This window comes from Quercus robur, chromosome 7 (assembly GCF_932294415.1).
Source record: "Quercus robur chromosome 7, dhQueRobu3.1, whole genome shotgun sequence".
In the NCBI taxonomy this organism is placed as follows: Eukaryota; Viridiplantae; Streptophyta; class Magnoliopsida; order Fagales; family Fagaceae; genus Quercus; species Quercus robur.
Window position 1 is genome coordinate 43,484,715 of NC_065540.1, and position 13,551 is coordinate 43,498,265.

The following is a 13,551-nucleotide window of genomic DNA, read 5'->3' on the forward strand; positions in this document are numbered from 1 at the left end:
TGTGAGGATGGAACCGCCAAGTGTGAGAAAAAAAGTAAAGGAACCTCAATGTGACAAAAGAATTGTCATATGTGATGTTGAAACCACACAATGTGATGATGGAATTGTCAAATGTTAAAAAAGAAGAAGTAAGGGAACCACCAAATGTGAGAAAAAAACTATCATATGTGATGTTAGAATTGCACAATGTGAGGATGGAACCGTCAAATATGAGAAAAAAGTAAGGAAACCATCAAATGTGAGAAAAAAACTGTCACATGTGATGTTGGAACTGCACAATGTGAGGATAGAACCGTCAAATATGAGAAAAAAGTAACCTGGTGTAGCAGGTTACCTACTAGTGAGTACCGTACTCCCCTTTTTTTACAGGTACCGTAGAATTACTCATAGAATAGACTCCTATGATGACTGTCACATATTCAGATAGGGTCGGGTCGACTACTATACGTTCTCGAATCTTGAATAACGAAGTTTCCAGGAAATTTCCCACACCACTTCACAAGTCACATTTCTCAAAAAGAAGGCCACTTCCAAGTAGTCTCTGCTTTTCAAAAGCTATTCCATTTCTCTCATAGATTTGATTCCAACTCTCTCCAATTTGAAGTACTTTCAAAAGCCACAAACTCAATTCAGGCTGGGAGTCGAACAGTTTCTTATTTTTTCATATTTATTTATTTATTTATTTATTTTTTAATCTTTCTTATGTTCTAAACTTCTAATTGATTTTTTTTTGGACATGAAGATCTATTTATCCATTGGCTTTAATGGGCACGGAAGTTGACTCCTCCTCTTTCCCAAGTTCTTCTTCATCTTCTACTGCTCAAAGGAAGTATGATGTCTTCCTTAGTTTCAGAGGCGAGGACACCTGCAACAATTTTGTGGATCATCTATTTAATGCTTTGAAAGGCAAAGGCATTCACACTTTTAGAGAAAACGAAGAACTTAAGAAAGGGAAAGCCATTGTACCAAAGTTCTTGGAAGCCATAAAAGAATCCAAATTTGCTATAATCATTCTCTCAAAAGAGTACGCATCTTCAACCTGGTGCTTGGATGAACTTGCACACATCGTTTTCTGCAAGGAAGAGAAGGGAATGACAGTTTTGCCTGTTTTTCATTATGTCAATTCATTCGATGTATGAAAACAAAGGAAAACTTTTGAACAGGCTTTTGTTGAATATGAAAAAAAGGAGGACAAAGAGAGGGTCGAGAAATAGAGAGTTGCTTTGATACAAGTGGACAACCTCGCTGGATGGCATTTAAAGGATACTAGGTAACACAACTTGGCATATTTATTTATTTTAAATATTCAGTTGACTCACTTCAAATATATAACTTATTAACTCTATTTGGAACCTTATAAGTAGATCTATTTACATGTTTCATTGTACATCTTTCGATTTTGTCCTAATAGCATATTTTTTTCTTTCAGTCAATAGAATTGCACCTTAAATATGTATTTTTTGTTTGTTTGTTTGTTTTTTTTGTTACCTATAGGCGGTTCAAACTCAATGTATATTGAACTTTCTTCATTGTAGGCTTGAGTCACAAGATATCCAAGAAATTGTGGGATGCATATCACTTAACTTGAAATATGATGCATTCCCATATATTACCAAAGACCTAGTAGGAATATACTCTCCAGTGGTGGAATTGGAGTCGTGTTTAGCTGTAGGGTCAAATGATTCTCGCTTCATAGGAATTCGGGGATGGGGGGAATGGGTAAGACAAATCTTGCTAGAGTTGTTTATCATATGGTTTCTAAAGAATTTGAAGCTCGTGGTTTTATTGAGGATGTTAGGAAAAAAATTGAAAATTATGGTTGTGTTCCACTACAATAGAAAATTATTGAAGATATTTTAAAGGATAAGGATTTGAAAATAGAAGAGGAGTATGATGGAGTTCTCAAGATCAAGAGTAGGTTTAGTCGTAAAGAGATTCTTCTTGTTCTTGATGATGTAGATAAACCGAAACAATTGAAAATGTTATTTGGGAAGCATGATTAGTTTGGTCCTAGCAGTAGAATTATCATAACAGCAAGAGATAAGCATGTGTTGGAGGCACATGGAGTGGATGAAATATATGAAGTTAAAGGATTGAATGATGAAAATGCTCTTCAACTTTTTTGCTCAAAAGCTTTTAGAAAAAAGCATGTACTTGATGGTTATATAGAGCTGTCTAATCATTTTTTGAAGTATGCTAGTGGCCTTCCTTTATCTCTTGAGGTTTTTGGTTCTTTTTTGTTTGGAAAAAATAGTGTCGAATGGAAAATTGTGTTAGAGAGACTCAAAGAATTTCCTAAGGAAGTAATTCACCAAGTACTTTGAAAGCTCGAAAATGTGTTAAAAACACAAGAGCTATTTAGACCACCAATTTAAACTGACGGTTCGATAGATTTTACTTTAACTTATACTAAGTGCAGAATAGAGTAAATGCGAGCAGATAAACAAATAAACTACTCTAAGCCATATTCAATATAACACAACAGTAATATAAAAGCTAAAAGAGTAGGGAAGAAGGATGCAAATACAAGATAACACACCGATGTGTTATCGAAGAGGAAACTGAAGTACTCGGCGTAAAACCTCTCCGCTGCCTTCCAAGTGGTAATCGATCTATTAAACAATCAGTTGGGATACATGGGTTAGCAAGAGACCCTCCAAGCCTAATCTACCCGATGCACCTAAGCCCTCCAAGCTCCTACTCCAATAAGGCTTCTCGAAGCTGTGTCTTGTCTAGCTTTCCGGATCTCGCAATCCACTGATTGCATCTGCCAAAGCTTGGCTTCTTCCAATGCTTCCTAGCAGCACCAAAACTTCACTGAACACTCTAAAAAGGTGTGGTAAGTGTTTGGACTATCAACCTCTCAATGATATGGAAAATGGAGAGGTAGGAGTTGAGGAAAACCCACAAGTAATTGTGTAGAGAAATGTGGGTATCACAATCTCTAACTCTCAAGGTTTGTGGCTAGGATTTTCTCTCAAAAGCACTCCTCAACATCTGTGGGCAATGTGGGTATAAATAGCGTAGGCATAGAAAGTGTGCATCAGAAATGGCAGTCTGGTAAAACAGAATGTTTCGAGTATCTCGCGGGAAGGCCTTACCCACGAGACACTCACGAAATCCAGTTGTCTCCATCCTGTCCTGACTCTTCGCATTCCAGTCATATTCAGGACACATGCATCACTTCGCAGGATGCTTACTCGCGAGCTACCCATGAAAACACTTCAGTCTTCAATTTGCCTTGAGTCTTCACACTCTCTCTCTCTCACACACATAACCCTTATAAATAAAACCCACAATAAATACATGGTACAAAAGATTGAACATAATTACAATCAAATTTGGCACAGAATAAAGCCAACAAAAACATAGTTGTAAATTACAACTTTACAATCTCCCCATTTGGCTATTCCGTGACAAAACCCCTAAAACAGACTCTAGACTTAGACGTGAGTTTGGGAACAGTGGCAAAACTCACTCACACCTAATCTAGAAGTTGTGAAGCACTTGCACGTATATACCTGTAACCTGAAGCACTTGCACACAAACAAAACTTTCATTAAGCTTATGACAAGTTGAATACAAGGTACGTACATGAGCAAGTAAAGTGCGATTAAGTTTAGTGCGATCAAGTTTGTAAACACTAAAAACATTTAAGCATATCTTGATCAAACAAGGCCAGTCATTAAAAAAATGACTACAATGAACATTTAACAATGCTCATCCGGACATGCAATGCAATGAAGACCAATCACTATGATCAATTGCATGTCCAACACACAACCAATGCAAAATACATGAAGTATATGCATCTAGGATACAAGATCCTACAAGGATACAAGTGTGAGGTACTTAAGATATAAAATCAACATCTAAAAGTACAAAAAAAATGCTATAAAGCAGTGAGATAACCACAAGTACTGAATATAAAACTGAAATATAAATTCAAAGTACTTAAGCATTAAAAGAAAGCAATAAAAATAATAAACAAACAGCAGCTTCTAGCTTCTCCTCCCCCTATCACTACACTCCCCCTATCAACAACACCATCTCCCCCTTTTTGTCATGGAATAGCTAGTCTTCATGTTCTTCTAGCTTCCTTTGAATTTGGTCCAACTGAGTCTGGAGAGATGTGAACTTTGTGTCGAAGCGAATGTGTTGGGAGTGCATGATGGTAGCTAGTCCAGAAATTTTGGTATTAATCTCTTAAAGAGTAGCCATGATATGGTCTTGCTATTCATCATAGGCATGGGAGGTAGAGCTTGAACTTTCTGGAGCAGCATGACATTCTTGCTTGGTACTCTTCTTGGTGTGAATCATACTTGCATAGAGAGTACGGATGTTGATTGGACTTGGTTTTGGGTATGGGTGCTCATCTTCTAAAGGATGCACACCTTTAAGCTTCAAAATCCTTGAGATAAGACGCAGAAAGGAAGACAGTTCCTTGAAGCAGTCCGGTTAACCGTTTTTTCCAAGATGTGGAAAATATGAGAACACACATCAATCGCCTCGTCAATGATCAGATCATACAAGAATAATGCTCGACCAACCCGGTGCTTGACAAGGAATAGAGGTTGCTAAACATGATCATCATGAGTAGCCTTAATTCAGGAGATAGAGATGCCACACTTACGGACTTCCCATTGGATGAGAATTCCAACTTATCTCCTAAAGCTTACTGAAGAACCTCCTCATCCGAATTCAATTCATCAGATACCAGCGGTTTAGTGAATATTGGCCAGTTGATGTGTAGGATTTCTGCCAAGTAGACAGGTGTAACTGAGAACCTCTTTCCTCTAACCCAGCACTTAAGCTCCTCTTCTTCAACAATGGCATTGGCATAAAACTCATTCACTAGGTTCTCATATGCATCATCAAGATTGGAGAGAAGAAAGTTCCAATCCTTGTTGGCAAACCATTTGGGAATATCGGTATCAAGAAGAGATGGCTAGTCAATGGCCCTTTCAACCAACAATGGAGCCTCTCGAAAGTAGTTCGCATAGGTTTGAAATGCAGCATAAGATCTGAGTTTGTCGGGGTCATACACTCCCGTTGAATATCGAGTCCTCTTTGACCTAGGGGAAAGGTCATCAACATCAATCCCAGGCTCTTTCCCTTTGCTACTGCCTCCTTTCACTGCTGGCCTTTTAAATGAAGACATCTGCACATGTACATAGAGAACAGAGAAAAGAAACAAGTGCACAAACACAAAAACAAAGCACAAACATGATTAGTTTCATGTTAGTCCAAATCAAACGAAAAAAATATTCAAAACAAAGCATAACAAACAAAACCCAGTTAAAACAACATGCTGAAAGTGCTAAATAGTGTAAACTTTAGCAAAATGCAAGAATATAGCAACTGTGCATGTGTGTGCTGTGATATGCATGTGCGTGCATGTGTGTGCATGAGGTGATGCATGGTGTGTGCCTAATGGGTGCCTAGTGGGTGCCTAGTGTGTGCTTAGGTGGTGCATGGCATGGCATGGCACAAATTGGGCAAAGTGTGTAAAACACACACCCATTGACCAAAACATGTCAAACATGTTCAATCAAGAGTAAACCCAAGCAATGGAACTTAGTTAAGTCCAATCCAACACAAAAATGTTACTTGAACATTTTGTCAAACACAAAGCATGCAACAATACAAAACATGGATGGACAATGCATGAACACATTTAAAAATGCCTGAATACATGATTAAAATGCCACAAGGGGCCAACACAGATGCACACAAACCAAATGGGACTCAGCCCAATCAAAATTTTGAAAAAAATTTCACAAAATCAAGAACCCCAACCCTTTTTCGAAAAAAATCCCCAATTTTAAAACTTAAGTTAATTTCTGCAAAATCTAAGACATAAATGAAAAGAATGTTTAAGAAAACATGCCTTGAAATGATTTTATAGAGATTTGTGCTTGAAAATGATGAGGTTTGAGTAAAAATCAGTTTTAGGTTGAAAGGGGTTCGAGAGAGGCAAGGCGAGGGAAATGAAAGTGTTTGAAAAAAAAATTGTCACATCAGCCTTATAAAACTGAAAACATGCGTTTTTCCAAGTTAGGTAGTCACAAAATTAGTCGCAAAAAACATCACTGAAGCACAAAAGCTTTCACGAGAAGCTTTTAGTCGCGAAACAGTCGCGATAGCCTTTATATGAAACTTGTGTTTTTCCAGTTTTTGCCTAAAAATCATTTCGCGAGAAGGGTTTAGTCGCAAAATAGTCGTGAGGCAATCGCGATACTCTCTGTATGAAAATGAAATTTTTAGAATTCCCTTAAACACTTTTCATGGGAAGCTCTAAGCTACGAGCTTCTCGCGAAACTGCCTCCAACAAGTTTTTGAAGAAAAAAACAAAAAATGCATTTTGAACAAAAACCAAAAGCACGAAAGTATAAAATCACTTTAAAAAACATATAAAATACTCAAAAATATTTTTGGGTTTGATCGGCAAGCACTTGAGCATACACATCACATTTGAACATGTACAATCACACAAATGAGATAAGCATTATTTGAACAAAGTCTTGTATGTTGTGGGTTAATATCAAATGTGGAATAGTCCTTAGACCAGAGTGAAACTTTAATGATCAATTTAATCAAGTCATACACAACTGGTACTAAATTGAGTGGTCTATCTCAACTATAGAAATGAACATATATGACCTCCCACAAGAAAATGATTACAAACCTTAGAAACTTTTCATTTGACTTCTACACAAATCATAACATTTGATCCTTTTTAGACAATACATATCTTTTTGAGATCAATGCTTGAAATTTTTGATATTTCAATATTGAGAGTTAGCCTTTGGCTTTTTGAGAACCATAAAATTCAATTTAAAATGTCGCTTTCCCTTTTTCCTAGTCAAATACTAGTATGTGCAATGGTTTTTATAGCTCATAATCTCTTTTTCATTTTGAGATTTACATTTGATGAGCTCTATTGCAAAAACATAAAAATAAAGTAGGAAGAGATATAGGCACAAGTCTATGCAAGTATCAATACCATCAAGACTATTGACCAATCATTCATGACAAGCTTGAAGATCTATTTACAACAATCACACATAGTTTTCAAAATTTCTTCCACAAAGATATATGTGCATATAGAACAAGCTAAGCTCGTAAATGCACTACGCCATTAGTACAAAGGTACTATGCCAAACTCACATGTGATATACACAACACAAGCGATCAAATTTTTGAAGATTTTTCAATTTTATGGGTTTTTGAATTTTTTGAACACACTAAAAAACAGGACAAGTAAAGTAAGATCAACAAACTATAAAAACAGTCAAAACATATTGCAAACAGACAAACAAAAATTTCAACACAAGATGGAGAGAAAACACAGATCACATGACCAAACAATGTCACAAAATATAGGAAGTATTAATGCATGGACATGTTATAATGCTTATGCATGTGTACCCTTCTTCACCCACACGACACTTGCATTTGGGGTGATATCCCTAGAGGATTGGGTATGATAGTTGTGACTTTCAAACCTTCTGGTGAAGCTTTCCAAATAGGTGGTGAGTGCATCAATCATCCTCATCACATCCATCACACCGGAGTCACCTTTTTTACCTTTTGATTGCTCAATAGTCCAATTCCTTTTGTCATTTCTTGGTCCTCCTGAACTTTGAGCACTTGCATTCTTCAATGCTTTAAGCTTATGACAATTGGGTCTGGTGTGTCCTTGAATTCCACAATGGTGGCAGAAATGTTTTGTTCTCGGACCTCTTTTCTTTGTGATTTCGGAAGGGATTTTCCTTTAGCTTCAGGTTTGACGATAGATTGGTTATGAGGCTTTATCAACGCTCGTTCATTCACATTCCTCTTCTTCTTCACTTTCACTTTCTCAGCAGCAGTGGTAGCAACCATCGATTCCTTGGCTTTCACAAACTTCATTTCCTTGGATATATTGCCAGCCGAATTGCTCTCTCCAATGTATCCCAATCCGCTTTTGTCAGAGAAAGGTTTTTGATGAGCAAGAACTTCATCAAGCTTCTTAGAGGAAACTCACTTTACTTTAGCATTGGCTTGAACCACCTCAAGTACAAGGAATTTAATCTTTGAATAAGCTTCGGTTAACTCTCTGTTCAGCATCTCCATTTCACATTTGGTTTCCTTGTATTGCACTAGAATACTTCTGTAATCTTGTTATGCTCTCTTCATCTTTTTAATGGCTGCCTTAACCACTTTTGCATATTCACCGGTCTTCTCAAGGAGGGAATTGTAGGTCTCTTGCAATCCCACTATTCTTTCATCTTTCTCATCGTCAGATTCCTCTACTATCCCTATTGACTCCAATTCAGTGTGCTTTCCAAGCTCTTCCACTAGCACACTCAAATCATCTGAAGATTCCATGGGAGCAATGGTCATGAATGCAGAGAAATTTCCCTCTCCATCATAGCTTTCATCTGAATTTGAATTAGAGGAGTCTGAATCACTAAGAGTAGTGGCATGCACCTTGCCTTTCCCTCTCAAATAATTGGGACACTCTCTCTTAAGATGTCCATGTCCGTTGCATTCAAAGCATATGATTTCTTGAAAGGATTGAGAATCCTTCCCATCTTTCCTCTTGAAATCTTTTTTCTCCTATCCAAAATTTGGGAATTTTCCCTTTTCAGCAAACTTTCCATTCTTCTTGAACTTCAACAACTTTCGGAAATTCTTCACAAGATATGCCACATCTTTATCGACCTCATCCTTATCTGATGAGTCGTGAGCATATATCCTTTCATTAATTGTCTTAAGAGCAAGGGATCTGCTCTTCCTTTGTGATGGCAACGACAGCTCATATGTTTGAAGTGAGCCAATTAGTTCTTGAACTTTAATATCATCGAGATCCTTGCTCTTTTCAATTGCTGTAACCTTTGCACGGAAGCTCTTTGGCAGTGAACGAAGGATTTTCCTCACTATCTTTAAGTCCTCCATCTTGTCACCCAAGTTGAACTTGCCAATAACCACCTCATTCAGCTTGCTATAGAATGAGTCGAATGACTCGTCTTCACTCATTTTCAACTCTTCAAATCGGGTGATTAGCATCTGCAACTTAGTATCCTTCATCTTCTTCGTGCCTTCATAGGTGGTCTCCAATATCTCCCATGCCTCCTTCGCAACTGTTACATGAGAAATCCTGTGAAACTTATTTGGAGAAACACCACAGAAAATAGCATTTAATGCTTTACTATTTGCATTTGCTGCCGCAAGAGCCGCCTTATCCCATGTGGATTTAGTGGCCTCCAGCCTAGTCCATCCTACATCTACTACATCCCAAACACTTTCATCAATTGAACACAAGAATGCCCTCATCCGGACTTTCCAAAAGGCATAGTTGCTGCCATCAAAATAATTTAGAGATTGAGATCAATCCATTTCAAACGGGGTCAAGGATCGCACTAAGGTAATTAAACCACAGCAAGTGCACTTGCTCTGATACCAACTGAAAGCTCGAAAATGTGTTAAAAACACAAAAATTATTTAGACCCCCAATTTAAACTAACGGCTCGATAGATTTTACTCTAACTTATACTAAGTGCGGAATAAACTAAATGTGAGCGGATAAACAAATAAACTACTCTAAGCCATATTCAATATAACACAGCAGTAATATGAAAGTTAAAAGAGTAAGGAAGAAGGATGCAAACACAAGATAACACATCGATGTTTTATCCAAAAGGAAACCGAAGTACTCAACGTAAAACCTCTCCGCCGCCTTCCAAGTGGTAATTGATCCACTAGACAATCAGTTAGGATACATGGGTTAGCAAGAGACCCTCCAAGCCTAATCTACCCGATGCACCTAAGCCCTCCAAGCTCCTACTCCAACAAGGCTTCTTGAAACTGTGTCTTGTCTAGCTCTCCGGATCCTGCAATCCACCTGTTTGCATCCGCCAAAGCCTAGCTTCTTCCAATGCTTCCCAGCAGCACCAAAACTTCACTAAACACTCTGAAAGGGTATGGTAAGTGTTTGGGCTATCAATCTCTCAATGATATGGAAATGGAGAGATAGGAGTTGAGGAAAATTCACGAGTAATTGTGTAGAGAAATGTGGGTATCACAATCTCTAACTCTTAAGGTTTGTGGTTAGGGTTTTCTCTCTAAAGCACTCATCAACATCTATGGGTAATGTGGGTATAAATAGTGTAGGCACAGAAAGTGTATATCAGAATTGATAGTCTAGCAAAACAAAATGTTTTGCGGGTATCTCGCAGGAAGGCCTTACCCACAAGACACTCACGAAATCCAGTTGTCTCCATCCTGTCCTGACTCTTCGCATTCCAATCATGTGCAGGGAACATGCATCACTTCATGAGATGCTTACTCGTGAGCTACCCGCGAAAACACTTCAGTCTTCAATTTGCCTTATGTCTTCACACACTCTCTCTCTCACACATAACCCTTACAAATAAAACCCACAATAAATATAGGGTACAAAAGATTGAACATAATTACAATCAAATTTGGCACGAAATAAAGCCAACAAAAACATAGTTGTAAATTACTACTTTACATACTTCAAATAAGTTTTGATGGACTGCAAAAGCTACAAAAGGAAATATTCTTGCATATTGTATGCTTTTTCAATCATCAGAAGAGATCATGTAGTAGAAAAACTAGATATTCTTGGCTGTTACCCTGTTCTTTGATTGGAGGAACTTATTGATAAATCTCTCTTGAAAATTATGTATGATGGTATGGTGTGGATGCATGATTTACTTGAAGAAATGGGTAGGAATCTAGTTTTTCAAGAGTGTCTTGATGATCCTGGGAAGTGTAGTAGACTGTGGGTTTATAAGGACATTGACTAAGTGTTAGAAAAAAATAAGGTAAGAGTTTAATTAGAGAATTTGATCTCATTCCCTATCTTTTTGTTCAACAAATTTCAAATTTGAATTGTTATGCTAATAATATATTTTGCAATTCTTCATGATTATTAGGGAACAAAAGCAATTCAACCCATGGATATTTTAAGTACTTATAATGAAGAAAAAGAGGCATGTTGGAACCCTAAGGCCTTTTTGAAGATGGAGAATCTTAAATTTCTTAGAATTTGTGGCATTCACTGTGTCCCCACACATCTTCCTAATGATTTAAGAATTCTTGATTGGATTTCATATCCTTCAAAATCTTTGCCATCAAGTTTCCAGCTAGTTGAGCTTGTTCAACTTTGTTTACAACAGAGCAAAATTGAACAACTTTGGATAGGAATAAAGGAAAGTTTGTTAACGACTTTGCTTTTAAATCACAATAAACGAACACGAGGAAGCTAATTATTCTAACTTTTTTTTTCTTCTTTTATTAGAATTTTGACAAGTTGAAGTTCATTAATTTGACTAGCTCCTTAAACCTAATCATAACCCTTGACTTCATCGGAGGGCCAAATCTTGAGAAATTAGTTTTGTCAAATTGCACATAGTTATGCGAGTTTCACTCATCCATTGGGACTTTAAAAAAAACTTATTCTTCTTGATCTAAAATGTTGCCGAAAACTGAGTTGTCTTCCAAGAAAGTTTGAAATGGAGTCACTCTTGACTCTTGAACTTTCTGGTTGCTTTGACATTGAGAAAATTCTAGAATTTGTTGAAAACATGGGATGCTTACAAGAGCTTAAATTGGGTGGCATTGGTATTAAGGAACTACCTTCATCAGTTGAAGGCTTGATTGGCCTGACTTCACTATTTGTAGCATATTGTGATGATCTTATGTGTCTTCCTAGCGCCATTTGTAGTTTGAAATCGCTTGAATCTCTTGATATTTCTTGGTGCTTAAAAATTGACAAATTGCCAAAGAACCTAGGAAATGTCAAAGGTCTAAAGATGCTTAAGTTGAGTGGAACAACTATAAAAGAGTTGCCTTCATCAATTGAACATTTGACAAGTCTTACTTTACTAACTATTAATAAATGTAAAAATCTTGTGTGTCTACCTAACACCATTTTTAGTTTGAAGATAGGTAATTCTTTTGATCTTGCTGGATGCTCAAAATTTGACAACTTGCCAGAGAACCTAGGGAATGTTGAAGGTCTGGAGAAGCTTGATTTGAGTGGAATGGCTATAAAAGAGTTGCCTTCATCAATTGAACATTTGACAAGCCTTACTTTATTGTCTCGAAAAAATTGTAAAAATCTTGTGTGTTTTCCTAGCACCATTTGTTGTTTGAAGTTGCTTAATTCTCTTGATCTTTCTGGATGCTTAAAATTTGACAGTTTGCTAGAGAATCTGGGGAATGTAGAAGGTTTGGAGTTTCTTGATTTGAGTGGAACTTCTATAAAAGAAGTTCCTTCCTCCATTGTTCTCCTTAAAAATCTCAAAGAACTTCTTGTCCATGGATTGAAAGAAACATTATTTTCATTTAATTCCATGCAAACGAGTCATATTGTTGTGGGCTTATTATTGCCTTCCTTATCAAGCCTGCATTCTTTAATATACTTGGATCTTTGTGACTGCGATCTTTCGTCAATCCCCAATGATATTGGCAACTTGTCTTCTTTAGCACATTTAAATCTATGTGGAAATAATTTTGTTTCCCTTCCTAAAAGCATCTCTCAACTCTCTAACCTTCAAACACTCCATTTGGAGGGTTGCAAAAGGCTTCAATCATTGGAAAATACTCCATCAACTATTGAATTTGTAATTGCAAACAATTGTATTTCACTGGAGAGATTGCCAGAACTACAAAATCATCCTTTTAGGTCATGTCCCTTCCATTTTCTTTTCACGTATCTCAACTGCTTCAAATTGGTTGACAATATTCAAAGTGGAAGTAACATGCTTCAGTTCTCTCTTTCTCTCTCTCTCTCTCTCTTGGTCTCTTTGTCTTTGTCATAGACATTATGCTCTGTATTTTTCAGCGACAAAGTGGTAGACTACCAAACATGTTAGAGATTATTATTCCTGGAGGTGAAATTCCAAAAGGGTTTAGCCCTGCAAGGTTTATTTTGAAAAGTCCCCCTTGAAGGATGCTTCAAGTGTTGACAGGTCATACATGGAAGATACAACTACAAGTGCCCTCTTATGGGTGATGAGCTGATGGGAATTGCGTTGTGCATTGTTTTTGTAGCCAACGGGTCATATCAATGCAGTTGTGCATTTAAGGTACATGGATTTCGAGGGGCAATTCTAGTAAAATCCAATTTTGCAATAAATTATGGTAAATTTGAGTCACCTACCATGCTAAACTCTGGATTTATGACAAATTATGGTAAAGTTGAATCACCTCACCTTTGGCTGCTGTATTTGTCCACTCACTATTCTGGCTCCAATTGGGGAGAAACATTTAGTCAAATTAATGCGAATGGAGCTCATCAATTTGAGATTGAAATATCTCCCCTAGAATATGAGGTGGAGAAAGTTGGGTTCCATTTGTTATACAAGCAAGACATTGAGGATCCCAATCAAACTATGGCACAATGCAATAACAACAGTATGCTTTATGAGGATTTGGGTGATCTCCATCACGATCATTACAATTCAGCTACAGAAGGTTTCAGAAATAAGCGAAGCAATGATCGGGATGATGGGGCTGGACCTAGCAGAATGA

General features: G+C 37.2%; 2 protein-coding genes across 2 annotated transcripts; both read left to right on the forward strand.

The window, feature by feature from the left end:
• Window positions 1–764: 764 nt before the first annotated feature.
• On the forward strand, window positions 765–1,139 carry LOC126691455 (disease resistance protein Roq1-like). The gene has a single exon (XM_050386501.1). The coding sequence runs from the start codon at window positions 765–767 to the stop codon at window positions 1,137–1,139; it is 375 nt and encodes a 124-aa protein (XP_050242458.1).
• Window positions 1,140–11,528: 10,389 nt separating this feature from the next.
• On the forward strand, window positions 11,529–12,967 carry LOC126691456 (disease resistance protein RUN1-like). The gene is made up of 2 exons (XM_050386502.1): window positions 11,529–12,302; window positions 12,863–12,967. The coding sequence occupies exons 1-2, from the start codon at window positions 11,529–11,531 to the stop codon at window positions 12,965–12,967; spliced, it is 879 nt and encodes a 292-aa protein (XP_050242459.1).
• Window positions 12,968–13,551: the final 584 nt, after the last annotated feature.